The 27,860-nt window shown below is 51.2% G+C and overlaps 3 protein-coding genes across 10 annotated transcripts; 2 read left to right on the top strand and 1 right to left on the bottom strand.

The window, feature by feature from the left end:
• The first annotated feature begins 177 nt into the window (after positions 1–177).
• On the top strand, positions 178–15,229 carry cgnb (cingulin b). 3 transcript variants are annotated; one of them, XM_086137287.1, is made up of 20 exons: positions 178–340; positions 2,973–4,006; positions 4,081–4,169; positions 4,252–4,321; positions 6,161–6,246; positions 6,374–6,506; positions 6,860–7,072; positions 8,016–8,164; positions 9,510–9,615; positions 10,369–10,566; positions 11,148–11,237; positions 11,898–12,152; positions 12,235–12,405; positions 12,739–12,900; positions 13,257–13,346; positions 13,423–13,506; positions 13,580–13,698; positions 13,781–13,889; positions 14,305–14,468; positions 14,550–15,229. In XM_086137287.1, the coding sequence occupies exons 2-20, from the start codon at positions 3,002–3,004 to the stop codon at positions 14,674–14,676; spliced, it is 3,420 nt and encodes a 1,139-aa protein (XP_085993413.1). In that variant the 5' UTR covers positions 178–340; positions 2,973–3,001; the 3' UTR covers positions 14,677–15,229. The 3 variants fall into 3 exon arrangements, with proteins under 3 accessions (XP_085993413.1, XP_085993411.1, XP_085993414.1); XM_086137285.1 differs by having other exon boundaries at positions 10,366–10,566; XM_086137288.1 differs by having other exon boundaries at positions 179–340; positions 10,333–10,566.
• A 290-nt stretch (positions 15,230–15,519) lies between these two features.
• On the top strand, positions 15,520–25,404 carry tuft1b (tuftelin 1b). 6 transcript variants are annotated; one of them, XM_086137292.1, is made up of 12 exons: positions 15,837–16,072; positions 16,832–16,879; positions 22,925–23,023; positions 23,105–23,179; positions 23,261–23,326; positions 23,415–23,495; positions 23,796–23,903; positions 24,011–24,234; positions 24,304–24,409; positions 24,590–24,673; positions 24,777–24,871; positions 24,956–25,404. In XM_086137292.1, exons 1-12 carry the CDS (start codon positions 15,887–15,889, stop codon positions 25,026–25,028), a joined length of 1,245 nt encoding a protein of 414 aa, XP_085993418.1. In that variant the 5' UTR covers positions 15,837–15,886; the 3' UTR covers positions 25,029–25,404. The 6 variants fall into 6 exon arrangements, 5 of the variants coding, with proteins under 5 accessions (XP_085993419.1, XP_085993420.1, XP_085993418.1 ...); XR_015103790.1 differs by lacking the exon at positions 24,956–25,404 and adding an exon at positions 15,520–15,776 and having other exon boundaries at positions 22,925–23,179; positions 23,796–23,907; positions 24,777–24,838; XM_086137293.1 differs by lacking the exon at positions 15,837–16,072 and adding an exon at positions 15,535–15,795 and having other exon boundaries at positions 22,925–23,179.
• Positions 25,405–25,567: 163 nt separating this feature from the next.
• LOC147190397 (lipid transport auxiliary protein 1-like) lies at positions 25,568–27,340 on the bottom strand. Its single transcript, XM_086137297.1, has 7 exons — positions 27,007–27,340; positions 26,842–26,943; positions 26,623–26,731; positions 26,501–26,554; positions 26,263–26,429; positions 26,128–26,186; positions 25,568–26,032 (listed from the first exon to the last, which is right to left on the bottom strand). The coding sequence occupies exons 1-7, from the start codon at positions 27,067–27,069 to the stop codon at positions 25,825–25,827; spliced, it is 762 nt and encodes a 253-aa protein (XP_085993423.1). The 5' UTR covers positions 27,070–27,340; the 3' UTR covers positions 25,568–25,824.
• Between the last annotated feature and the right edge of the window lie 520 nt (positions 27,341–27,860).

The following is a 27,860-nucleotide window of genomic DNA, read 5'->3' as shown; positions in this document are numbered from 1 at the left end:
CACAGGTGTTAATATTAAACTTGGCCAGCGTTATTGCAGTATAGTTTATGCCGCGGTTGACTCAAAATGACTTTCAGGGATGAGCGCTTAAAAATGTTCTTCCATGTTATTTTGCACTAAAGCATCACCTGTCTGAATCAATGCCAGGATGCGGTTGAATGAAGGGAGCTCAGTCGCCGCCCTTTTCCGGAGCCTCCGGCGAATGGCGTGTCTCCGGAGGCGTGGCCACGGAGGGCGGGCGTGTTTGGCAACAGGTTGCTCTGGCGGCGACGAGCAGGCAGCTCCGATAGTCCCCTCGGTCTCATCACAACGAGGACGCTTCGGGATTATTTCCGTGCAGGTAAATTAGCTAAGAATTACATTTTTGGAAATGCTCCTATCTAAATGTTTAAAAGGTGTGTGGATATGTATATGTCTGTTTATATATACCGTAAGTGTGTGTGTGTGTATATAATGTTTTTATGCTCACGTTGCCACCGCGTAGTCATCAGACGCAAAAAAAACCAGACTCCCTGTGTTAATTGGATCGCAGCGCGTTGCGTAAACTAGGATAAGACGGTGTTATTATAGCAAGCCTAAGCTTTAAATGGGACGTGAGGGCGCTTAACGAATGTTTACTTGTCTTCGCGCGTGGTTTCGACGCACACCGATACCGACTGACCGGACAGGTGGGTGTGACGCAACCGACCCGTAGCAGATAGACAAACAGAATTGAAGTCTTTTCAAATCCTTGCGTGCTTCATGATAAATTTTCATGTGCTTTGATCTGCTCTTGCAGCCATAAATAATCCTGACCCTGGAAAAAGGTGGAGCTTAATTTGACTCACTTTGAGGTGATTTTAATGAGGCGCAATTTGCATCTTTTGTACAACGTTAGCCCCCCCTTCTCAACACAAACAACAAAGGAATACTCCAAGCCGCTGTGGCGTTTTCCCCTTTAATTAGACAATCCACAAACTGTAAACAAAGCTGGGTGTATTTTTTTTATTTTTTTGCTCCGGCCTTAGTCAATGTGCTTAGAAGAAGATGCATCCATTTTTTAATGTGCTTATTTGACACATAACCATTTTCTTCCCACTTAATTATTGATGCGCATCTTTGGGCCCGTTGCGTTGTTGTTGAACCTTCAAACATAACAAATCACCAAAACATTGCAAGCGATTCTAACCTTGTTGGTACCATTAACAGTGTCGTTGATTATCAGTCAATCCCTTGCTTCTCTTTCTTTCCTGGAGAGAAGACGCAAGTAGAGGGGAGAAAGTAGAAGCATCTGAGAAGGAAGCAAGGGGGCAGCTTGGCCTGTTCGTCAACATTCCCGCCTCGGTTCACAGTTGTCGCGGCGCTCCTGATAGTCCCATCAAGAAACAGAAGCAGACTCTCCCTTCTTATCCTGTACTAATGCGCCCATCCATCCCGCTTGTGAGGGTGCAGTCCTCCTCGGTGGCTGCCGTGTCCTCTTAATCACTCTGTATTCTATCCGAAGGCAAAGCACGTGCCATGCCGTGTGTAAAGGGACTGTCTGGAATCCAAGGAATTTATCAGTTGGGTTTTTTTTAACCGAGAGTGAAACAAAGGTTGACTTTGATTCCCAAGGTAATGTGTGTTACACTGTAACTGTTCAGTTAGAGCAGGTTAGACTTAATTTCCTGTTGAGGCTTGCAACCTTCAGTCTGGGAATCCCATTTTGGCAATCAGAAATGAAGATAATCTGACCCAGGGTCAAACTGTCACGCTCAGGAAAAAAAATGATTAACTGTGCAGGAACCCTAAAAACGAAATGTGTACAATCCGAATTGGGATCACACCTGTCGCCAGTTTAAAATCTTTATCTTGTTGCTTATGACCCTTTGACCACATTGACACAATTCAGCTCTATGCAAAATACAATCTCTACTTCTTATTTATTGTCGTATTTCAATTCCTGGCCCTCACTGGTATACTTCCTCTGGTTGTTTTGCAAGGGTCAAAAAAGCCAAAGAAAAAGCATATCGGTATCCTTACAATGCTGACTATAGAACTTTCCACAACTACGCGAGCCCATTTCCTCCACGAACGCTGTCCGAGTTGTGAGGGGCTTTCAACGTTTCTGATATTTTGCCGTAATTGCATGGTGAAAATGAGAATATTTGTGCACTGTCTCGCTGATGCCACTCAAAGTCAACACCGTCCGGCTGAGTGACTCCTTGGACAACAGTCTGGCAAAGAGTGGGGAGTGGAGGGGGGGGGGGGGGCACATTGCGGACATGAGAGTTTTTTTTTGTGTGTGTGTGTTGCGCTCTGCAGAGCCAGAACAATGGGAACGAGTATTACCCCGACCTGGGTGTACTCATCTCCCACTTTTGTTGTTCTTGAACATGCCAAGGAGTGCTAACTGTTTTCCATTCATGCCAGAAAACATGACTGCGCAACAGTTATTGGCAGGAGCAAGGCGTTTTTTACATTTTTGGCATGAGACAATGGAAAGGCACAAGGGTGATTAATTGTCTTCATGAAAAACTCCTGCGGTGCAAAAGCGTCATTCATGTCTTTTTGTGATGTGAACCAAGTCTTATGAAAGCTTAAAAGGCTCCTTAAAAGTGGAAACGAGTCAGCTATCGAAGCAACACTTGCGTTTGCGTGCGTGTTTATTTGTCATGCCTGCGGGAGCAAAGTGTGCACTCAAATGGCGGTTGTTTTGGTGTATGTTGGGAACGTGCCCCGTGGGGTGAAAGCCATCCAGTGGCAGTGGCATGAACATAAATCACTCCCATTAAGAAGGAATTCAAAGCTACACTTTGGGGCGGTTTTCTCCAACCTTAAGTGAGCAAGGGCACATATTTTACACCGAAAGAAAATAGGTCGCTGCAAATTCTGCCCATCGATTGACGAGCGGCCCGGGATGTAGTCAGAAATCGGCCGGGTTGCGCCGCGGGCCCCGGCGTGATCCGGAAGCCGAATTCTTCACCTCCTTTGCATTTCCGCTTTCTTTCAAGGCTACCGGCGCGCCAGCCAGAAAGTGGACATGAGCACGCTCTCCGCCGACAGGAAGCCCGTCGTGGACTACGGCGTTCAGATCCGCTTCATCAAGGACCTCCGCGACACGGGCGGCGCGCCACCAGACAAATCCAGGGGAAGCCGCGCCGTCTCGCCCCATCCCGCCAGCAAATACGGGGTGGCGGTGCGTGTTCAAGGAATCTCCGGCCAGCCGTACGTGGTGCTGAACGACGGCGCCAAAGGCGACTCGTACGGCGTTCAGCTTAACGCGCCGCCCGCCGGCCCCGCGACGCCCTCGTCGTCGTGCGAGAGCGCTCCCAAAAGCAAGGGTACAGCGGAGTTCATCAGCCCTCACGCCGCCGCCGCGAGCCACGCGCCCTCCCCGGAAGACGAGGACGGGGAAATCTATGGCGGCCCCTTGAGAAGACCTCCGGGGGACGGCCAGGCGGGCACTCACGGGGAGGAAGAGGCCAGGACCGCGGAACCCCGAGCCAAGGCGGCTGCTGGCGAAGCGCGGAGAGAGCAGGATGGCACCCGTGAGGAAGAGTACAATGAAGCCGGGCTGAAAGCGGTCAAGGTGACGAACGGCGCCGGACCCGGGGGGTTCAAACAAAAGGGATCGACGCGCGCCCCTTCCGAATACGCCGACGAGCAGCTTCCGGAGTCGCCTACGGAGCCCCGGGCGTCGACTGACGAGAAGCCCATCGACACCAACTCCTTAGCTCCCATCGATAAGCTCATCCATCAATTCAACAACGGGACGCCGGGCGGCCCCCCGCCGACCAGGGGCCGGAGCGTCGCCCGGCAGCGGCAGCTGGGGTTTGAAGAACGCAAGCGCTCCAAAAGCCTGGAGGCCCGAAAGGAAAGGTCCCGGCCCTCGCTTCCTTCGCCCACTTTCAACCCCTACGCTTCCCTTCTGTCCTCCGACCGGTCGAGTGGCGAGCCCGCGCCGCCGGAGGCCCCGCTGATGAGCTTCACGTCGCGGGCAAAGTCCGGTGCCGAGGAGAGATCGTCGGGCGTGGGCCTAAAACCCGTAAGATCCAGTAAGATGCCGGCGCTTGGGCCGCTCGGCGGCTTTTGGCCAACGTCTCGCTTTTCCCCTTCAAGGAGGTACCGCCGAGGACCCAAAAATTTGTCGGCGCCGGGGAGCAGCGGGCTCGAGCCAAAGCGGCTCTTTACAACGGCGCCAAAGAAGGGTAAGCGAGTCGACCGAGTCACCGGCATCACGCTCTCCCATATGTCACCCACTCAAGAGCCATCCCCTTCGTCTCCTTTCAGCACCCATGAAGTTGAGGCACCCCTCGAAAGTAAGACCGCCGTTGTGGACGACGCTACCAGCACCTTGAAGGTATGATGGGGGTTTTTTTGTTTGTTTTTTCCCATCAACTCAACAAGATTGAATCAGCTCTTGTCTCGGCACAAAACTCTGAATCTTTCGAGTAGCTTTGGCGAGTCTGACTCGTTTTCTGCTACTTTCGGGGCACTGATGTCATCCATTCATCTTTGACGCGCCCACGTCGGTCATTTCCATCCATTTCTCCAGCCGGGCGTTCTGTGAAGAGAAACGGACGAATTTTTACAGGTCAGCAAGACCTTCCCCCTAAGATAGCGAAAAGAAGAGCAGCAATTGCTTTCCACTCGCTTGAAATTGTGGCCCAAGCCGTCATCCTGTATGCCTTCGTAGCCCCCCCCCCCCTAAAAAAAAAAAGAAAGAAAAGAAATCTTGAAGCGAATCAATTGACAGATAAGGTTTAGCAAATGGGACGCTGGTGAGGTCCGAGTGCGTCTGGTGTCATGGTCTGCTCATAATGAAGCAAACAGATGGCTGGCGACGTGCCCCCCCCGTTTCACTCGGACCTCTTTAGTCAGCTCAGGCAATGATTTAAGGGCCGTGTCCATTCTGCCGCCGCTCTTCTGAAGACATGCCGCGCCGCTCTTAACAGCGCGCTGGCGTTTCTGCATCGATCTTGCAGCGATCCCACCCCGAAGCGCGTGCGTAACGGCCTTGTTGTGTTGTGGCCCGGTTGCCTGGCGACCGGGCAAATGGCCGGTCATCGAGAGGCATGAATATTTCAGGTGGATTGGAACCGGGCGCTTGCCGCCGGGGGGGCCGTTCTCGAACGCAGGCGGGTCCCGAAGTGGCCCGCCCGTGTTCTTTGTGGCCGCCCACGCGGTTTTTGCATTTTTAATGGGCCCAAACGATGAAGTTGGCATTTGTGTTCGGTAAAGTGCGCATTATTCAATGCTTGGAGACGATTGTGCCAGGGAACAAATTAGACATCATTTCCTGTGGGGAGAAATGGATCGTGAGGACCTTGGACTACTCGATCTCCCCTTTGTGATCCTTCCCGACCGAATATGCCCTTGGCGTGTGTGTGTGTGCGTGTTTACCGCAGTGTTATGTTCGCCCCTGACACTGTGGTTTGTTTGTCCGCCCCACTGATGCCAAAGTGTTGGCTTACACAACTCGTTTGCTTTGTGCGACATCGTGCTTGATCATAACAGTGGGAAAAGAAGACAATCGGGGCTCCGCTTTTGCAATTTTTCTCCACGCTTCAGTCGGTGCTTTCTCCTCGCCGTTTATTTACAGGCTGGATGCTTCAAACCTCTTGCTCTGAGGCTGCCCCCGCTCTCCAGAAGCCTCCAATGACACAATAATCCAGGGGCTACATTTGGCAAAAGAGAGTTTAGGCCCCCCCGCCGTAACAAAAGCCCTATTTGGCATGTTAACGCACAAAACTGAGCGATTTGTATGCTTTTATTCTTTCTTCATTCTGAGGCACCGAGGAATTGTTTTAAATCTCCCCCAAAATGCAGATCTCTTTTTAAAAAAAGGGCGACAATGAGGCGCCCTGAGGAGCAGGACACTTTTTGTCTCAATGTTTGTGTGTGTTACTGTCGTGAGTGTGTAGGAGGACAAGCGCGTGTATAGATCTCCTTCTGCGGCCTTGACGAATGGGGGCGGGAGTGGGCGAGCGACACCCAAATACGCTTGCCAGCCGCGCGCGCGCGCGTTTGTGTGTTTGTCTCGAACAAATTCACAGCACGCCGCCGGTCCGACCGGTTCTCCGCAAGATGCTCAAAGAAACTAGGGCGAAGAAAACGACCGAGACAGATAATACGGAGCGAATAATGCATGCGCGAGGTTGACTCCAGACTTGGACTGTGCCGTGTCTGCGTGCAAAAGGATGGACTCCAGAAGAAATGCAACACCGCGGAGCTCGAGGAGCGACTCGCTCACTGCAAGAAGCGGCTGCGGCGAGCCCATGAAGAGTAAGGACGGCCGTAGTATGTCGTATGGAAGACGCGTTCGCTCCAAGTCACCTTACGGTCCGACACATAGATGACTAAAAAATGTCCAATGGCCCCTGCCCGTCTGCCCGCGCGTGCGCGTGCGTAGGTTGAGCGAGGAGCGCCTCGGTCGAGAGATGGCCGAGTCTCGCCTTCGTCTGCGGGAAGATCAACTGGCCGAGCTCCAGGAGGCGCTCAGGAGGGTCTCGGAAACGGCGTCCCACCCCGACTCGCTGAGGACGGTACTGACGCGACCCTTTTGTCCAATTTGTGCGCGTACGGCGGATCAATTTGAAAACTTAGAGATCAGTCATTTATCGCTTGAAATACGCGATTTCAAATGAAGTTTTAGAACGTATTGCGCCAAAGTTCAAAGTGAATCCCAAAAAGTAGAGCCACGGGAAACGCGATGATGCAACAATTATGACACCAATATTCATTATTCATTTATGAGCAGCATTAAATGTTTTGGCTTTTTTAGAAAAAGTTTTCCAAGAAAGAAAAAAAAAAGTCAAGTGAAGCTGACAAAGACAACAGTAACGCGCGTCTGCGCTTGAATCGGTGGCCGATCTGAGCGTTTTTTGCGTGGCGTCAGGACGCGGCGAGCCTGCGGGCGGAGCTGGCCGAGGCGTCGGCGCGGCGCCGGCATCAGGACGAGACGCTGCGGCAGCGCGAGCGCGAGCTGACGGCCCTGAAGGGGGCGCTCAAGGAGGAGGTGGAGTGTCACGACCGCGAGATGGAGATGCTCAGGGAGCAGTGCGGACAGGACGTGAACAACCTCAGGAAGACCATGGAGCAGCTCACGCAGGTGCGCCGGCGTCATTGCTCGAGGCACTCGGGCTTCGGGCTTCGTTCTCCTCGCGGCGCATTTTGGGCTTCGCTTTGCGCCCGCTATTTCCAGAAGGTGTGAGGCCATTGAAGGCCGGATCGGAGGAGACGTGTCGCGCGGTAAAAAGCACACTTTTAACACTTGCGCTTCTCCTTCTTATCGGGGCGCATTTTTACATGCGGCGCAGGAAGCCGACGTCCGACTGTGGAAGAAAGATCAAACTGGGGCTGCGTTTTCAAGTCAGAACGAGCTCCATGTGCCGCGTCTTGGTGAAGCGGCGTGTGACTCATGATCCAAATTTATGACTTTACGCTCTGTTCCGAGGAACTCAACTAGTGCAAGCGAATAGGCTTTACTTTTTGTCTGCATCCCATCTCATATTTCCTTCGATCGTTTTCATCTAGTCTGGTTCTATTTTAGATATTTTCATTATTTGTTTTTTTTTTTCAATATTTATGTTTTTTTTTCATATATATTAAAAATAGTTAGTTGTATTTTACGTCAATTTATCTGTTGTTCTTAATCTTGTCAAATATTTTTTGAGAATTGTTTTATTGTATTGGATAATATTTTATATATTTTTGTCGATGTCAAATATTTTGAAACTTATTTATTGATTGGGGCGTTCGTCATAATTGTGTACTTTTTGTTCGTACTTTAAAAAAATTTTTTGTTTGTTCTATTTTTCCGATTAGTCTATTTTTCATCATTGTAACATCTATTTTGGCAGTTATTTTTAGAGTAATACTTCTCCTACCCCCTCCCCCACCACACCGCCCTCCCCTGCCCCGATTAGCTTGACTATGTACCACGAGCCGATGTGGGCCACGCGGTTGATGTTTATTGGAAGCGTGACATAATTCCTCCTCCTCGAGAGAGAGAGAGAAATAAAGTCTGTTTGCCGTTTGCTGTATTTTGTTAGTCACAGGACCAGATCGAGCGGGAGCGCGAGCGCGTCAACGCAACCCTGGTGAGCCTGGAGGAGGAGCTGGACAGCTGCAGGGATCAAGGAGAGCGCTGGAAGTCGCAGCTGGACGCCACCTCGCAAGAGCTGCGACAAACGCAACAAACGTGAGCCCCGCTTGTGTCGTTGGACTCTGTTCCACTCCACTGGATGAGGGGCTAAGAATCTCCTCATTTCCCAAATTGGAATGCCGTGAAGAATTGAAATTTCAAGAATCTGCCCTTTTTTCTTCTTTCATCGTATTTACGGTAATCATCAAACGTCTGAATATTAGGATTTTTCCCCGACCGTTCAGGCTTCATTCTCAATAAATTTTTTTCCTAATATAATGACACTTTTTCTAAATTAAAAAACAAAATCCTCCTCAAATAATCACCCCATTTTGCTCATGATATAATTCTGCTTGGACTTGGTCTTCTCATTGGAGTTGATTTCCATAAAAGGAACCCAATGCAAATGCATTTCCATTCCTGCGGTTCTCATGACAGCTTTGCTCAGTTGTAAAAACAAAACACAAACACAAATGATCCTGGAGCATGACCAAATGTTCCTCATCCAACGGGTTTTTCTTCATCGGCCTTAAACGCTTGTGAGCGATACTCATCGCCGTTGTCATTTTGCGCTTCGAACAGTCTATCTGTGAAGATGAACCCAACAGAAGCGCGTAGCAGTGCAATAATCTGTCCCGTGCGTGCTGTATATTCTCCTTGATGTATTTTGCGCCTTTTCTTTGGGAGCGAGCGGGCCTTTCTGTTGACTTCTTCCACTAAGTTGTCAAAACGCGTTGCGGCCTTGGCCCCACATCAAGCCACTTGTCGTTTTGATGTTTTTCTTTTCGGGTCCATTTTTTAATAGCTCACAGTTCAAAGCGGCGCGGACGGAGATGCTATTCGGTGCTTCGATCGGAGTCTCCGATCGCTCTTTTCTATTTTTAACACGTGCGCTTTTCATCCGGCGGGCGCGTGTGAGAACTTAAGCCGGCGTGTTTGCGTGGCTCTGCGTAGACGTCGTTTCAAATCGGACGAGCTGTCATTTTAGAGATTTGGGGGGCACGTGTTTTGAAATCATTTTGAAATGGGTTAACAATGAAAAGGTAAGTGAACTCCAGACCAAGCGCTTGACCCCGTTTGTGCTGCAGCCTTAAAGGAGACATAGTATGCACCTTTTTTCTCTGTCGTAATTGAAATAGGTGTGCGCCTGGCCAAGTATGACCCGAAACATGTTTCCGCACTGCTCACCCATCATGAAAATATCTTCTTTCCCATCATCAAACTTTTCTCATCAAATTGTGATTCCTCCCCGCACCCCGTTGTCATTTTCCATAGTATGTCCCCTTTGAGCGTGTGTGTGTGTGTTTTCTACTTTTGCGGTCTTGCAGTGTGAATGTCGCGTTTGGCCGGCTTCTTTTAACGGCGAGCGCCCTCAATAACTGTGTTGCGGTCTGGCCCGCAGGCTGCTGAAGTGTCAATTAGAAAAAGGAGAGTTGGAAAGCAAAGTGAAGGAAGTCCAGGACTCGCAGCTCGCCGTGCACAAGCCGAGCTCGCCCTCGTCGGCCGAGGTAACGCAAACGCGGACGCGACGACTCTTTCGGCCAGCCTTAATGTTTTGATCGCTTGGTCGCAATACAAATCATACCGTCAATATCCGGCACGCCGACGCTCTTCTCAATCGTCCTCCTCGGATTTTGAAGCAAATTTCTCCATTGGAAATCACGGAAACGCGACTCTGAACCGAGTTTGTCACATTTTTAAACATCAGCAAATTGTTAAAAGCGGTCGGCCTCGTGCTGATGTCAAGTTTTCATTTCTGATGTAAAGTCCCGTGAAAGGCCAAACCAGAAAAAGGTCGAAAGACTTGAGAAATGCATACAGTCCCGTTATATCTCTTTTTTCCCACCACTTCATAATATAAAATGGAGGCAAAAGTCCTCTTCCCCTGATAGATATATTTTTTAAATGAAAAGTCAACTTTTACTCACAATATGCATCGTTAAATTGTTTGTTGATTTTTTTTTTTTTTTTCTCCAGACCTCATTCCGGAACAAAAGTTCTCAGAATATTCATTTGTTATTCGATTTTGCAAAAGAAAAAAAACAATCCTATGAAATGTTGATCATATTAAATGTACGCCCTCATGATCTGAAAACTATTCCTTTGAAATCATTTGTTTATTTGTACTCACTATTTGGCAGTTGCTCCGATAGCTTTGAGTAAATCGTAAGGAAGTCCCAAGTCGGGAGCGGATTTCTAAGGGCTTTCCCACCCCGTTAATAAAGCGCTCCCCCGCCCTTTCCTCCTCATCCTCCGAGGAGCTTCGGCGTCGGCCGGACGACCCGCAGCAGGCCCGCGCGGCGGCGGAGGAGCGGGGGGCCGCCCTCCGCGACCAGAGCGAGACTCCGGAAGCCCCGGAGAGAGAGAGCGGCGAGCGCGAGGCCCGGCTCCTGGCGCGGATCGCCGACACGGAGGCGCAGAAGGCCGAGCTGGAGAAGGCCCTGCGGAAAGCCAAAGAGGTGAGCGACGCCATTCGCACCCACGCGGAGCCGTCCGTCCGCGGCGGCATCCCGACCGCTCTGCTTTTACATCTCGACGTTATTTGTCTCTGAAAAATTGGAACTCTGCAATCGGAGAAAAAGTTCCCATCAAGCGACACCTTTTTTTTTCCTCCCCCTGTCCCATTTATCAGTCTTTCGCATTCGGTTGAAATGTTCCTTCTTGTATCGAAGCACGTTTTGCTCCGATAACATTTCGGCTTCCTCATAACAATCGATGTCGATTTGACCTCAATCGGTGGCATTTGGCTGCCGGCTTCCTCGGTCGTAACGTACAGAGTGCGCAAAGTACGCGAGACGTGGTTGCGCGACCAAGAGAATCATCTTCCTGACCCGCCTCAACACTGGCTCGTATTCTTTGGCATTCGACTCCGCATGACTTAGATTTGTTCTTGGTTTTGCTGGTTTATTAGCGATTTGCTTTCCTGTTTGTCGTATATGTTCAATGGCTCCACGTCCAGCACCTTGTATGCGGCGATGGCTGTTTGAAATTGCTCCAGAAATACACTTGAGTTGAGAACGGTTCGCCGTCTCGTGCGCAGGCGTCTTCGGCTTCTTCCGTGGCGGATCCCGGCACCAACGTGGAGCTCCAGGAAACGAACGCTCGCCTCCGAGAGAGGATCGCCCGCATGGTACTCGCCGCACCCGCAACGCACGCGCCGTTATGCGCGACAGAAAAACAAAGGGCGGCCTCCCGCGCATTCTATTTCCAGCGGTGGATGAGGCCTGGCGAATAATCAATCCCCCTCTTCCATGCAAAAGAATCTTCAGATTGAGAGGACATGTCAATCCAGTGAAAATGACGGCCAAAATGGCCAATCGCGCTTGGGTTTCATTTGGCGGTGGAAATTCAACCTTCGGATTGTCCTCAACTAGCGCCTGTGAATTCGGACAAATAAACGGCTCCCTTTTCCCCATGATGGCTCGGGAGGTTTTATGTTGAATCAACCCATTTTGGTTTTCAACAAAACCGCGGCAGCGACGGAAGCACCCAAACCATTTTGGGGGGGGGGGGGGGGGGGTCTATTCACATCTCACCATTTTTCCTTGTTTTTGGATGTGAGATGAGCCAGATTCTCTCTCGTGAACTTCTGAATAGAAATCCCAGCGATCAGCCTTAAAATGACAACTTTATTCGGCAAAAAAAAAAAAAAAAAGCTAGCCCTATTGTCAAATGGTGACGCTACTTTTCTTGGAATAATCAATCTGGGGTAAAATACTTCCTTTTTTTTTTTAAGTGCGGAAGGCTTACTCGTGTGGTCACCCTAACGAATGGGAATACCCCCCCACAGAGGCTGCACTCCAGCGCCGCCAGGAGCCCCGAGGCCGAGGAGGCGATCGAGGCCCTGGAGGAAGGGAACCGCTCCCTCAAGTCCCAGCTGGAGGAGGCCAAGCGAGGGACCTCGCGCCTGAGCAAGGAGAGGGACGAGCTGAGCCGCCGCCTGGAGGAGCGGGACCTGGAGCGCGAGGCCCTGCGGCGCAGCAAGGCCGACCTGGAGGAGCAGAACAGGCTCCTGGACCGAGCCTTGGAGAAGATGAACAAAGAGGTTTTGCCGCCGCGCCCGCGCCCGCGCGCCGTTGCCCGTGATTTTGCCTCGGCGGGCGTTCACGTGAGCGTCCCGCGCGCAGGTGGAGGCGGTGATGGGCGACTCCCGTCAATCGGTGGCCGCCCTGCAGGCGCAGCTGGACGAGTCCAGGGAGCGCGGCAGGAAGGACTTGTCGGAGGCGCAGCGCAACAACAGGGACCGCGTGGCCGAGCTGCAGAGGGCACTCGGCAACCTCAAGACTCAGCAGGAGGAGGTCAGGACGGAGGAGTACGTGCTGTCACGCTCCCCAAAAACGGCCCCCTTCCCATTGTCGGGGATGACGTGACTCGCGTTGCCCGACGCTTTTTGGCACGGCCATACACGGGCAATGACAATGTCGTGAAACGGATGGCCGGACGCAAGGAAATTCATTACTCGGACACTCTTCGGGGGGGGGTCGCTCAACAAAATTGACCGTTTGCTCCCAATATTTGCTCGCGGCCAGACTTGTTCCATGAGTCGCTCCCCACCGAAATGCCAAACTAAAATCAAGAAAAAGGACTCGTGCCACCGAGGTCGCTTAAGGCGCTGCTGCGTGTGGCTTCAGGTGTCGCGGCTGAAGAAGGAACTGCTGGGCTGCGGCGAGGAGCGAGACGGCGCTCAGCTGGAGCGAGACCTGCTCGGCAACCGTCTCAAGCATTTGGAGAGCGAGCTGGAGTCGCAGAAGGGAACGCATTGGGAGCGCAACCGTGAGATCAGGGGCCTGGAGGTGAGGGCTGACGGACAAGGAGTGACCCGTCTTACGTCGTCGGAACCTAACCGTAGATAGTCGCCGCGTGCCCCGTCCTGCACTTACAACAACCGAATGCCTCCGTCAAACCCGCCAGATTTTTCTTGCATTACAACCCCCCCGACCCCCGCTCCTCGGCACATTTTTCTGACTTTGACATTTTCTCCTCAAAGAAAACTTTCTCAAGTAAAATCCCATCTTTCCTGATAAAATTCCAATCGATTGTGCGTGTGCGTGGGGACACTCCGGACGAGAAGTTCCTGTCGCCGCCTACCCGCAATTCGGCACATCAACGGGCACCACGGTAATGTGCCGCGTTTGCCGTATGTTGCCAGGACAAGATCAAGACGCTGGAGATGGAGTTGGACGAGGAGCGGAGCGGCGTGGAGCTTTTGAACGATCGCGTCACGCGCGGTCGGGATCAGGTCCGGCGGAACGGCTTCACTCGCTCGCGTTATTTGCCAAGCGCCGTCGTTGACTTGCGCACTTTTCGCCTTTCAGGTGGACCAGCTCCGCTCCGAGCTGATGCAAGAGCGCTCGGCCCGACATGACCTAGAGATGGACAAAAGCGCCATCGAGAGGCAGGTGAGGGGGAAGAAAAACAAAAAAGGCCGCGCCCCGTTTGCGCTCCTTTCCCGACGTGCGCGCGTCCGTGCAGGTGAAGGAGCTGAAGTCGCGCGTGGCCGACATGGAGGGACAGACGAGACCCTCGGCCGGCACCGCCGTGCTGGAAAGCAAAATTCAGGAGCTGGAAGAGAGGCTGCGCAGTGAGGAACGGTAAACATATCCATCCCAAATACAAGGGGGGGGGGGGGGGCTCCGCCAATGCCACAGTAAGCGGCTTGTTCTTTGTGCTCAGAGAGAAGAGCGGCATCCAGGCTTCTCAGAGACGAACCGAGAGGAAACTGAAGGAGGTCAACGCCACGCTGGACCAGGAGAGGATCCAGCACGTAGAACAAAAGGATCAGGTCAGTCCATTGGACAGCCCGCATCGGCGAGTTGAACCGAGCGACGGCAGAGCACGCGAGCGCAGACGCGGTCCCCTGCCAAAAACAAAAAGCCAAAAGCCTTCAATTCACATGACCTTGGCTTAGCTGTTTTCCATCAATCGACCCTTCATGTCGACTGTGCGTCACACTGCCCTCTGGCGGCCAAGACGCACGCAAGGCATCATTTGCCGGATGAACCCCTGACGCTTTTGCACAGCGCTGTAGTGGGAGGAGCATTTTTTAAATCCGCATTCGGTTCGATTTCCCAATCCCGACTCCATTTTCCAAAAACTAGTGTCGCCTCCTCCGATGGTCACCAAGTCTCCACGTCCCCCGCGAACTCTCGCAACGTGCGCCTTCACCTTTTCCCCTCTGACCTTTTGCTTGGCCGCAGCTGACCCTGCGCGTGAAGGCGCTCAAGCGGCAGGTGGACGAGAGCGAAGGGGAGGTGGAGCGTCTGGAAGGAGTACGCAGGAAGGTCCTGAGGGATCTGGAGGAGCAGCAGGAGCTCCAGGAGGCGCTGCGGGCCAAAGTCACAGCCCTGGAATCGGAATCCAAGTAAATGCCATCCGTGATCACGGCCGGCCTTTTTGTTGTTGTTGTTCGATGTGATTGAATTGCCCTTTGACAAAAAATCAGACGCAAGGCACAGCACTGCCATCGCAGCGCTTTGGCCACGCTGAGCTCCGAGGACGACGACGCCTTCTACGACGTCAACGTTGCCGCAGTCTTGAATGAGAGTCACCGCCGAGGCTCCAACTGTTAAGAGGCGACCGACCCTGGCTCGGCGCTTTCATTTCCAGTCGAGATGCGCGGGGGTTGACTGACTGCTGCGACCGTGTCTTCACCCCCGCCCCTCTCCCCCACCCCTCCGCCTTTTGTTTTGCGCGAGAGACTGAAGTCATACTTTTTTTACTTTTTTAAAAGAAAATGCTGACTTTTTCCCCCTCAGACAGTTCACAAAATGACAGCTGCCTGCATGTAAAATCTTCAAAATTCAACGTAATTCTCCCCCTAAACCTTTCTTGTGAAATTTAGACTTACTGTCCATTTTTCTTCAACTTGTTTTTTGTTTTCTTGCAAAGCATTTTGCTCGTCAAGCGTCTCTGTCCGGACTGTTTTGACAGAATATTTTTGGCTCTATGCGTTCGTGCATGTGTTTGAAAGTGACGCGATGTCCTATGTCATGTTTTTACGATACAATTTGAATGCCACTCTCCGGGGCCTACGCCGGCCGGCCACTGTATTTACCGCGTCGCGCGCAGATCGGCACTGTGACTGTCATTCTATTTTGGAGCCAAATATGAAATGTACGTATGTATGGCCTTCAAAGTGATGTTTGTCCCAGCCGGCCTTTTGAATTTGTTTGCCGCTTCTGTGTCGCACATCGCAAGCGTGTCTGATTGTACATCATTGGAAGGATTTGCTTTTATCGCTGTCGCGAATCATGTTTAGAAGGTTAAAAAGAAAAAAAAAAACACGTGTGATCAATTGCTGCAATTTTAGCAGATGTTTAAAGTCAACTTTGACTCCTAAAATAGTACGTCCTGTCTTAAATTTTTTTTCCTCTCTCCGTTTTGCGTGTTTGGGTGCTCTATTCAGAGCGATGTGGTTGTAATCCCGAATGAGCTTTACGGTAATTACTCAAGACATGGAGCTGCCGACACGACGCCTCACCGATCCCGCCTCCTCCAGAGGGGTCGACACCCAAACACCATTTCATCATCTGCCTTGCGAATCGTCTGATGGAAACATCCCGCGAGGCGCCTTCATCCCAGCGCAAACGAGCTCGATCTTCTGCCGGAGCGGCCGTTCTTCATCGCCGGCTGAAAATGAAGTCGAGATCGCTCGCCTGCGTATCTCAAGGTCAACGAGTTTGGCACCGGTGAGGTCGATCAAACGCCACAACTCTTATCCTATTTGCAGGTCACCACGCGGAATTAAGTCGGGTCACGTGTTGCGGGCGGCTGGCGTTGATGTTTCTTCGACGGGAAAACGGGAGCGATGGTTACCGGGAGCCGGGCAGGGAAAAAATGAAAAGCTATCGCGATCGAGAGGAGGACATGCTGTCGTTTTGGAAGAAGTTGGCGCAGGGCCCCGAGGGCCGGACTGACGCGCAACGCAAACGTTTGACGCGCGCGGCTGAGGTCAACCTTTCTCAGGTCAGGAAACGACTTTCAAATCTTGGATTGGTTTGGAAAGTGGTCTCCAAAGGTTGTGTTACGCTATTATTCCTCTCCGTTTGTTGGATTGAAAGAAACAAAGAATGTAGAATGTTGTTGGAGGTATTTCCTGCTCACTGTGTCGTGCCCCTTGACCCCCACCAACTGAAGTGTTATTTAAAAGCATCTACCCCCCAAAAATGAGACGTATCCACATTTTCTGAGATTTAAGCGCCGTTAATGTGCTCAACGTCACAGCTGCTTCCAATAAGACTCGACTTCCATTGTTCATCGCGACATACCGCCCTTCAACGAATGCTGCAATCCATTTGAGGAGCAGCGATACGCAGTTTGGACACCCCCGGTCCACAACCCACTGACAAGTTCAGATTCAGAAAACTTTATTTATCCCCATGGGGGAATTTGGACTGAAGAGGCGCGCTCTGCACAAGAAACGTGAAAAACGATGACGAACATGGGATACAGTTTGTACGTAACTTAAGAAGCCCTGGCCGTTGAAAAAGACGACTGTCGGGGGAAAAGGTGAAAAGAATCCTCAGGAATGGCCTTAGCCGATGTCATCCAGAGTCTTGTTGAAAGGCCAACGTGACACGAAGCTGGTCCTGGAAGTAAAACAACACCTGCAAGGTTCCACTTGCGCCTGGACACGTCATGGATCTCACACCGTCACCTCCTCACCATACAAGCGTCTCACTCACTTTGTGTGTGTGTGTGTTTTTTCCACGCCGCGTGGACAAGATGAGCGGCGGGGAGACAGACGACGGCCACCAGCCGAGGAGGAGCACGGTGAGTAAGAACTTAGCTTAGCGAACTCGACTAACTCCTCCAACTAGTTAACGCCACCGGGCTAGCCGCTTTGTCCAAATGTGTCGCCGTTCAACGATCTTTCGAACATTTTTAACAACAATGAGCAAATCAATCAAGTCAATGAAGCGTAGCGAGCTGCGGCCTTTTGCGAACGTTTCAATGTTCCTTTTTCATGTTTCATCAATTGGCTAACCTTTTTGTTTTTATTCCAAAAAAACATATACAAAAACTAACTCAAATGAGGCGCGTCTAATGACTACTATCTATTCTCATGAATATTTGTTAAGTTGGTTGGTTGTTTATTTTCTATGACGTCATGGCTTGTTTTGTTTCTAGCGTTCGAAACACAAGACGACACATTCACAAATATTGCGAAAAGAAATAGACCCATCCTGTGTATTCTTACAAATAAAAGCGCATGGAGGGAGGAATACCAAAATGTTAGCACCCCTCAAACAAAAAAAACATAAAAACGAATACAAACATATTGAAAAATGATGTCCTAATGTTTGTATTGTTCTCAACAATATGCAGGATGTTACATTTTTGTCTAACTCATAAAACGTTTGACTCAAGTACATTCGTCACAGCTAACCCTTTTTTATTTTTGCAATGGTATCATATTTATTCCAAAAGAATCACTTTTATCAGACCTCTCTCACTAGAAACAAGTCTTGTACTTACTCAATGTCCGGAATCAATCGGTCTTTGCCTTTATTTTATTTGCCCGTAGCCTGATTGCGTCGGTGTGTGTCACAAGCTTTGGTTTGTTTCCTGTAGTAACTTAGTGGTGATGTGTTCTGAATTTCCACTGCATCCATGTCAAAGTGAGAGCAGAGAGCACCCTTTTCCCGTCGGTGCCCGTTTTGGTGATTATTCATCTTCTGCACTGTTGATGCGCTTTAGACCGATGAGCCACGTTCTGACTAGTCACAGTTACTCGAAATGTTCAAGTGCCGTTTTACAACTCATCTCTGGTTTCTCTCGACGTTTTCTTTTGGAGAGAGTGCCGAGGCTTGCCGGATGAGTCACATTTTAACCGCTCTGCTCGTTTTGAGGCATGTTTGCGCTCCCTCAAACGCCGTGGATCCTCAAAGAAGAATGTCGCCACTTGCGTCATCCCAATCGCGCAACACAACCACAAAGACTTGAGTTACCGTTTGCTGTGAAAGATTTCACTGCCGTTGCTAAGCAAAGCAGCAGCATGTAAGTGTCGTGATGTCGTGATAGTCATCATGTTAAAAAACGCTGGTGATGAAAAAAGGGCATTCTTCTGCGCTTAAAGTTTCGCTTTTTTCCCCTTGAAGAGTTGCCGTCGTTTTCTCCTCCTATGACATGGCGCACTCAAGACAATGAGGCGTACTTCATCTATTTTTTCTGTAGTACCCAATGTCACATTTCATTGGTTTTTTTTTTTTAATCAGAAAAGCACGCTGGTATTTTTTTTTTTATTATGGCATTTTGTTTCTCTTAAAATGACAACTTTATTCCTCTTAACACCGGAGTATTTTTTTCACCCCGACAATGACAGCTTTTTCTACTTCTTCCCCACCGTTTTCGACTTATTCAACGCCTCGGCTTCTGTTTTGTTGAAGGCTGTTTAATAATGAAGCTCGGCGTTGTTCGACAGTGTGTTTGCTGCCTTAAGCCCTTGCATAAATATGTGTTTTGCCGACCGCGGGCATGAATGAACAATTAGAAACCGTCCAGGAAGTACACCGACGAGCACGGGCAAATACAGTCATGCCGCGGAGGGATTTGCGGCCGGGATGAAACATTTGAGGGAAAACTCCCTGTTCCTTTATTGCCTACATTTTTGAGGGCTGCGCGCAGGTGCTTCGATTTCTTGGACGATTCACATTTAGGAGTCCCGGACGTGTTGTGTCAACAGAGACTTGACACTTGATCTACAGACTGACCTTGTGTCGGTGGTTTCGGGTGAAAATATCCCCCCCCCCCCCCATTCAAACGATGGACAGCCAAAGAAAAAGTGAAACATTTGAATCGGGGATGGGACACCGGCATAGCGATAGCATAGTAACAAAAAATGGCAGGGTCGCGGTGAAACTGCTAGCCTGGCAGTCCGACGTGGCGCGCGTCTTTGTCGAGTACCATAGAGCTCGGTCGACAAATCAAAAAGCCATGACGACCATCGAACAGGAAGTTGGGGCCTCGTGGCGGCCAAAGCGCTCTCTTTGCAAGTGCTCTGGCTAAGTTGACAAGTGAAAAAAAACCCCAAAACAAATCAAGACCACACAAAGTGAAATGATGGATTAGCATTTGCGCTACTCTGAAAAATGTCAGCGTAGCCGAGTGTCTGTCATGATCCGTATTCGGCAGCAGGTGGCACGCGTTCACTTCTGTCGCCTGCACACCTGCTGCCTATTTGCCAGAGATTGCACCTGCTATATCTAGGCGCTCCGACAGTCAAATCACTGCCGGAGTATTACATGCCGTGCCACTGCTGTTGCCCATGTTTCACAAATTATTCGATACCATTCGCGGTTAGTTACATTTTCGTCGTCCCAAGGGAATTCTTATAGTATCGTGCTTGATCTAGTATTTGTATGAACATACGTTCCTTGCCGGTTTTTTGCAAGCGTTTTCTGTTGTCGTGTTTTCTTATTTTCCTGGTTCTCGTTTTTTACCAGCGTTTTCTGTTGTCGCGTTTTTCCTTTCCTGGCTATCGTCCTTTGACCAGCGTTTTCTGTTGTTTATTAGGCGGGATTTTTGTTTGTAATAAATATTATTGTTTTTACAAAGTCCTTGTCGGAGCCTGCTATTTCGGGGATCCGCTTGTTTTCGTTTTCTCCGTTACGTACGAAGCAGTTCCCTTTTCCTGCTTCGTACGGAACGTGACAGTGTCGTTTGCACACCGATTATTTCCCTCGGGAGAAAAGTGGATTCGGGACATGAACGTCTTGCTTATTGCGCCAAGAATCCTAGAAAAAAACTGACGTGCCGGTGCGGCGGCGGCGGTTGGCGTTTCTTTTGCTTGCTTGTCGTGTGTTGACACTGCAAACACACGCCTGTGTGTGTTGGTGCCTGATAAAAAGACAGCCCATTCATCTCCCTTACGTAATACATTCCTCACCGCGTTGCCATTTACAAGCCCCCCCGTCACCTGGCTACTCGATGAATAATCTATCCCGATAATAAGACGAACGAACGAATGGCTGTACTGTAGTGTAGTCCGGGCCTCGCGTGTAGTGAGCGGTGCCGTCCTGCAGGGGGTGCTGTCGCGATCCGAGCACGAAACAATCCGCAGACAAAACGGGGTTGGGCAGCTGGCTGGAAAGCCTCACCCACTCATTTAAGGCAGGCAGTCAGGCTTCCCACGCTCTGACTTGCGCGCGCACACACACTCACGCCGGCCGTCTGGATCGCAGCTCTCCCGGTCCATGTCAAGAAGACCGCCGTGGTATTTGTCTCTGAGCAGGTAGAAGACGTGATTTGTTTGTTTGTTTTGGAGGGGGGGGGGGGGGGCTGTTGTGCAGCCAGCCAGGCAGTCATGAACTGCGTGTGAATGCTGAGAGATGACGTTGAAAATGAGTAAGCGTGGAAATATCCAAGCGTAGATTCCTTTGTCGGAGAGAGAGATCGACGTTTGTTAATTGTTGATGTTCCGCCGCAAAGCCAATTTTGATCTTTGCCGTTTTCATCTCCAAATGCTTGGTGGCGACCGTTTCAATTGCTCCCTTCTCCTGCAATGGACTCGTCCATCTCGGCGCGCGTGTGCGGACTCGGGAAGACGCCAGCAAAACAAAATGAGCAACTCGTCGCGTAGGTGCGAGAAATGGTGGATCTATTCACGCCCTGTAATTGGATGGCGACCGGTCAAATTCAATTCGCCTCTTCCGACTTTGTGCGTTTTAGCTTCGTCCTGAAGTTTCAGCCCTCGGGCGATTATCCCAAACGTCTTGTGAGTTGCGTAACAAACTGGCGCCGGCGTTTCTCTCCGTAAAGAAAGCAAATTTGCGATGGGCCGTCAATCGCCCACCGTCACGGGTGTGCGATTTTCCAGCTCCGTATCGTTTGCTGCGTCGCCGCCTTCGAGTCTCCGACAAATTCCGGCGGCGACCGCCGAGAGACGGCTGCGATTCACGCGCTCGTTGTCGCAAATGTCCATCGACGGCCGGTGAAGCCCCGGCGCCGCGTTCGCGGCGCACGTGTGAAAAATCACACGCGCCGCCCAGCTCGTTAGGCGATGTTTCTCGGCCCGCTGCGTCTCGGCGCCAATTATTTCCTTTCGCTGACGAGTCGCGTGTCACTCAACATTAGCTGAGCGCAACGCGGACGTAAACGCCGTCCGTGAAGCGGCGTCGGCCTCGCCGATGGTTTTTGCAGCCTTCGCCTCGCCGTCACTCAAAGCCAAATGGTTGCGAAGACGGCCTCCGGCATGCCGTCTGACACGATGATTGCCTTGCGTTCCCGCCAGGAATGGAACGCAATGTTCTGCCGGAGAAAACAAAAGCGCCGTGGCCTCACCTGACACGCAAGCGATTAAGCTCGCACATCAATCATGGCTTTTGTCGCTGCGCCTTTCGCCGCAGGCTGGATTCTCGCGCTCGTCTGCAGTCTGGTGTTGTCAAAAGCGCCCGCGAGAGTCCACGAGGAAATCCTGGAAATGGATTAGCCGCGCCCAGGTGCGGGGTTCGATTGCGGCTGCGGCCTCCCCGCGTGGGCTTTGCACCTTCTCCCCGGGCCTGCGTGGCTTTTCTGCGGGTACTCCGCTTTCCTCCCACATTCCAAAAACAAGCACGGCAGGCTGACGGAACGCCCTCAATTGTCCCGCGGCGTGATTACGGCTGCCAATGGTTGTTTGTCTACGTTTGCCCCGCGATCGATCGGCAACCGGTTCGGGGTGTCCCTCGCCGAAGACGGCTGGGATAGGCCCCCGCCGCCCCCCCCCCCCCCTCCGCCACCCTTGTGAGGACAAAGCGGATTAGAAAACAGAAGGAGGGATGGTTCGTGAACTTCTGTTTCAACATGAGCTCATGATGGCTGGAAAAAAACCAAGCAAAGTGGTGACTTTGCTTGGTGTTTTCACACAATCTGAGCCAACGCGCTCTCACAAATGAACGACAAGTTGCCAATTTGGCAGCCGTCTCGACCTCCCTTTGTGCTCTTTTTTTCGTTTTGTTTTCTGGCCGATTGCGCTTAGCCTAGCGCTCGGCTTTGTAACGGGGCACGCGGGGCGGGGAATGCGTCATCGCGGTCGTTTAGTCTGCGGGGCTACGGTGCGAAACGTTGGGCTCTCGTCGTGATTTCCACTCGGGAGACGTCACTTTGGGCGTTTCAGACCCCTCTTGGACTTTCCGAACGATGCGGCGCGCGTAGCTGAGAAAATGCTGACGCGCGTCCAACGTGTGTTGTGACCACAAACGATGCGGCGCAAAGGCATTTTTTTGTTTGCGTGACCTTTGGCGCCATTAGCGGGTGATTATTTCTGCAGCCGACGCCCAGAGAACGATCACAATGAATGCGCCTTTGGTTCACACACACGAGTACTCGCGCTCTGTACTTGCGTGCAGAAGTAGGGATAGTTGTGTTGAAAAAAATCGACTTTTCCACCGTTTCAAAATGCTAAGGCTTGGAAAACCGGGGAAGCCATCGTCCGCTTCTGAGCAACTTCCGATGCTTATTTGACACCCACGCACGCAAACAGCCGAGCACCGGGCCAAGGTTGATCCGTCGCTCCTTTGAAAATGTCGCTTGACGTACTTTCTGCTGAAAACGTCACACCAAATCTCCAAACAAGTAGCGGCGCACGGTAAGCGCTGCGTTGTCGTGGCGACGGCCCGATTGTTTTTGCTCCTCCGGTGCCTCGTGACTTTGCCCAGAGGGCGTAAACGCGGCCTTATCGCGGGTTGCCCGGCAGCCGCGGTCGCGCCGCTACGCATCCCCCGTGGCGGGACGCTTCGGGGCGATGGCGCGTCCCCATCCCGACCCCCTCCCCCTGTTCAAGCTCCGCCCCTTTTCCTTTTCTCCGGGGTCCCCTTATTTGCCGCATCTGCCTCGCAGGACAGCGGCGACGCGTCGGTGCCGCCGAGGAATCCGAACCGGCGGGTCGGAACGGCCCGGCCGGTCGCTCGCTCGGAGGAAAGCGTGCAAGTCATCAAAGTGCGTGAGTTGTTTTTGTTTGGGTGGCTTTGGCGAGCGGCGCGCAACGCGGCGTTGACGTCGCCGCGCCGCGTGCCGCAGGTGTACGTGGACGGCGGACCCGAGACGGCGGACGGCGTCAGGATGTTGACGGATGAGGTGTCTCAGATACAGGAGGTGAGGCCGGGGGGGGGGGGGGGGGGCTGAGGAAGGCATTGACGTGCGATGCGCGTGACTGACCGTTTGCTGACCCGTCAGGTCAGGTATTGTCTCAAGACCCTGAGAGAGCAGATGGCGGCCAGACAAAACGGGAACATCAAGAAGGTAAGTCGGGAGAGACAAAAAGAACATGGATGGAACGCGCTCGTGTTGATGAGCGACGATGAAGGCGTGGACTCCTTTTCTTCTTCAGTATCCCACCAACGGCTACGCGGTCAACGAGCAGACACCCGTCGCCAATGCCGACAACATTTACGACGACGCGAACCGTGACGTAAGATCATTGACAGTACTTGCCTGTGTGCGTGCGTGTGAGGGGGGGTGGGGGGGGGGGATAATGAAGCGCATTCAAATGATGATAGAAAGAAGATCCGCTCATGTCCGGATGTTTGTGGCTCACGCGCACGATCTTCTTTCCGACACACTGAAACGTCTCAGCCAAGATAATAGCGTGAAGAGCGGTCACGCGAGGGCCAGAAGCTAGCTCGCGTAGAATTCCGCGCCGTGGCTCCAACGCGAACTGAAATTGAAAATCGCCCTTTCTCCCGCCTCGCACGCTTTTGTGCCTCCTCAGGAGGGCGACGATAATCGGGTGCGGTACCTGAGGGAGGAAACCAAGCGCCTCTACGCGCAGATGAAAGACACGGAACGTCGGCACCGGGAGGAGAGAGAACGGCTGCAGGTGTGTAAGTGTGCGCCCGTGCGCTAAGGATTCGCCGTGCGAGAGGCTAGGCGAACACATTTCTGGAACGGTGAAAGTTGCGAAGAGGGAGTCGTCTTCCTCGGCAGATGGAGTCGGAGGAGCGGCGGGCGCGTCTGGAGGCGCAGTCGGAGCGCCTCCGGCGGGCGGAGACGGAGTCGGCGGAGCGAGGCCGGCGGCTGGAGGAGCTGCAGAGGTTGCTGGGAAACATGGAGGCCGAGAGCGGACTCCTGAGGGACAAAATGGCCGCCGACGAGGCCGAGTTACTGCGGCTTCGGGCGGACGACGGCCAAGGAAAGGAGAAAGAGGACAGGTCACAAAACCGTGTGTGTGTGTGTGTGTGTGCGCATGTGGTACTAACAATGTGCGTTTGTGTTTTCAGATGTGGCCAGTTGGAGACGGAGGTGGCCGTTCTGAAGGAAAAGATCCACCACCTGGACGACATGCTTAAGAGTCAACAGAGGAAAGTGCGACACATGATTGAACAGGTATACACACACACGCACGCGCAAGCTCTTCACATTTCAAGTACTCAGGAAGCCATTAGTGAGGAAATTACATTCGGAAGAACATAAAGTAATTGTGTGTTGAAATCAAACTCCTTCATGAGCCAGCCGTTGCCAAATCAGCCTGACATGTTTGTGTGTGCGCGCGCGCGCACGGTACAGCTGCAGAACTCCCGCACCGTCCTGCAGGAGCGAGATCGAGTCATCGGGGATCTGGAGGAGAAGGTTGCGTTCGTGGAAGCCGAGGTCAGACCATCAAAAGTGGACACCCCCGAATTAAACCGACCCCAAATTACGACTCCTTTAACTCCTGAGCTTCTTTCTACCCTTTTGAAAAATGTCAACACAGAACCGAGAGATGCAAGACCGCATGGAGCACTTCCTGGCGGGCCGGGACCCGCCGCCGCTCAAGAGCGCCGAGAACAAGCCGGTCATCATCTACAGGTGAGCGACACTTCCGGTTCGCCGATCATGCTAATCAACAAGAAACCCTTTTAATGTCAAAATCACTTTTTTTTTTTTTGGAAGCAAACCTCTGATGCCATCCACACACAACAACAAGTCCCTCCCCTTCATCAAAGTCATCGAGATCAAGTCATGAATGACGGACAGCGATCAATCGCAAAGTGTAAATATGTATTTAACCTGTGATTTGCATCTCACTCCTCCTAATTGCTGCCCCCCCAACCCTGAATCGAGTGCACGTTTAAAGACAGTACCGTCATGATTGCGTAATCCGGTCACTCCTGGTCCTGAGTGTGAATTGATAGCAACTGTTGATTGATCACCACTGAAGTGCGCTCACTGCGTTTGCGTTGACGTTTGTGTACGAAATCGGTGAATAAATTGGATTGAATTTTAGCTATCTTGGGGACTGAGACACACATTTCAATGACTTGAAAAGTGTTAGGGGGGCACTGTAGACAAAACAATAAAGAAACTATATAAGAATAAAGTCATAATCCTGTGAGAAAAAACGTTTTTTTTTGTTTTCAAGAAATCCGAATCCTTCACGGCTAACGGCGTATCTGGAAAAGTTTTTTTTTTGGGGGAGAATTCACCTCTTTTGGAAAATTGGTCAGAATCTTTTCTAACAAATGTATTATGCACATCAGATTTTTTGTACACACTCCGATGAAATGAGTCATTTTCTGTCTTTATTGAAAGGCGAATGCCAAAGCCTTGAGGCAATCCCGCAGTGCCATCTAGTGGACTTAAAGAAAACATTAATGACTAACTTGAAACTGAAATTCTATTTCATTTGTACGAGTCAACGTTGTCATCTGAGGTGACGCACCAATAAATTAGATTTACAAAAATGTTACCACGACCCCCCCCCAAAAAAAACCCGCTCTAATTACTGTGTACCTATATCCATAAAAACACAGCCAGTTCAGTCACAAAGTGCTCTCCAGCGTATTGTAGTTGTCTTTGAAACTCTTGAGCTCCAGGAAGTGTTTGGGCCTTTTGCTGCGCGGGCCAGTCGAAGGCAGGTAGGTCACCTGGATGGTGGACGGAGCGTTGCAGGCCGGAGAAGCCGTCAGGTCCTTGGCCGCAGATTGATGCCGCTGCTCCGATGTGCTGCTGCTCCAATACGCCTTCACGCTGAAAGGGAAAGTGCAACAACACGGCTCGAAATACACACGCAAAAACAAATGATGCTTCCCCGCCCCATAAATTGAAATGCGAGTACTACGTACACATCTGCTAATTCGCTCAGCGCCCGCTGGTATTCCAGAAATTCCGCTTCTCCGAACACCTGAAACGTGACCGGGGAATGTGAAACGGCAGCCGAAACGGAGCGCTAAACACACCCGACCGCGCGGAGCACGCACCCCGGTGCCGTGGCGGGCGCTGTCGTAGCCCTCCAGCAGACGGTCGATGAGCGTGCCGCGACTGCTCTTGATCAGGGAGTGCGAGTTGCGCAGTTCCAGGAGCCAACTCCGGAACCTGCGGCCTGTCGAGGCGCTGGGGCTGCTGCGCATCTCCTCCAGAGGGATGCCTGACCACCGAGAAATGTGTGATGAAGAATATGAAAGGATGAAGGTGTGCATCAATTTGTGAGTCTCTCACCAGAGTCCTTAATGGCATCCAGGGCTTTCATCCTGTATATGTAGTTATAGCAACCTGCAAGATACCACTTAGTTACACTGATGCTTCTTTCAAAATGGATGCAAGGGCTTGCGGGAACTCACTGAGCTGTGATCCGCGCCTGAGCCTGGCATCGTTTTCGGGGAGGAGACGAGGTTCGAACCGGATCTCGTGAACTTTCGACAACCGGGAGTCGATCTGCTCTCGCAGACCCTGTTCGAAACAAATTCAATGCAACTCTCTCTCTACACGCACACACACACACACATTGTGTGTGTGTAGAGAGAGAGAGGTCCCATTTCTATTTTTTGCTTTTTCTTTACCTTTGGAGCATTGTGACCAATCGGCGCGTGTGGGCCGCGGCGGGATCTCATGGCAAAACGCATAATTTGCCTTTTGACGAAGATGAAGAGCAGCACGAACACCTGTCATAACACAACGTTCGCATATCCACATCGACACAAGACCAAATTGTCGATTTCACTCACCAAGCTGCCATACGCCATCACCAGAACCACATTAACCCCCGAGAGCGGCGGCGAGTCTGCCATGTTAGCACCAACTTGTTACGAAACGTTGTCGCTAGACTACTTTACAAGCGAGCTACATTAGCTCGCTAGCATGTCGCTACCTCCCAAGCGAAAGTAGTCTCCGAATGGGCAAAACTAAAGCTATTTTCAAAATTGGTTTTTATGACGCTACCTATGGCTATGCGATAACAGTGTAACATCTTCGGTTGATTTCGTCGAGCTACGCGGCGAACGGCGGCTCGATTTTCGGCTAAGATAGGTAGCTCAACACTGGCTTTGGGTGCATCACAATTACCGCAATTGCAGTGAAAAGGGGGCACTCTGAAACTTAATTGATATGGATTTAGTTCATATTGTGGTGCATTACGGTTTAAACCCATACGCATACATGTATATAATACTGATATTTTGCGTCCTGTGTTTATAGAGTGTGCATTATATTTCATTATAAATGTGCATAACACAATATTGTATGGATGCAACGCAAAATTCCCACCAATGATCTAGTCCATGCAATCTTTTTGTATATCGAAAATAAAATAAATGCATTTGTTCTTCAACGAGACTCGTACAAGCATTCGCCGGCACATTTTATCTTTGATGCGCATCAGTCGCAATGACATGTCACCGGCCAGGGGTGACAAATATATGCCCCCCAAATAAAGCTTTATTAGTTTGCGATCACTTGTTTGTTGGTCCACTTTCCTTCAAGCACTTTAGAGCGCGGCGGTAGACCACATGACACAGCTCTCCGTGGTGTCAGAGTGGAAGAGAAACAGGTAAACTTCGGTTGTTGTAACGTGTTATGACGG

This window comes from Hippocampus guttulatus, chromosome 18 (assembly GCF_054856545.1).
Source record: "Hippocampus guttulatus isolate MCC_2025c chromosome 18, RoL_Hgut_1.0, whole genome shotgun sequence".
Lineage (NCBI taxonomy): Eukaryota > Metazoa > Chordata > Actinopteri > Syngnathiformes > Syngnathidae > Hippocampus > Hippocampus guttulatus.
The sequence above is the reverse complement of the archived record's forward strand: the minus strand, read 5'-3'. Positions and strand labels throughout refer to the sequence as shown.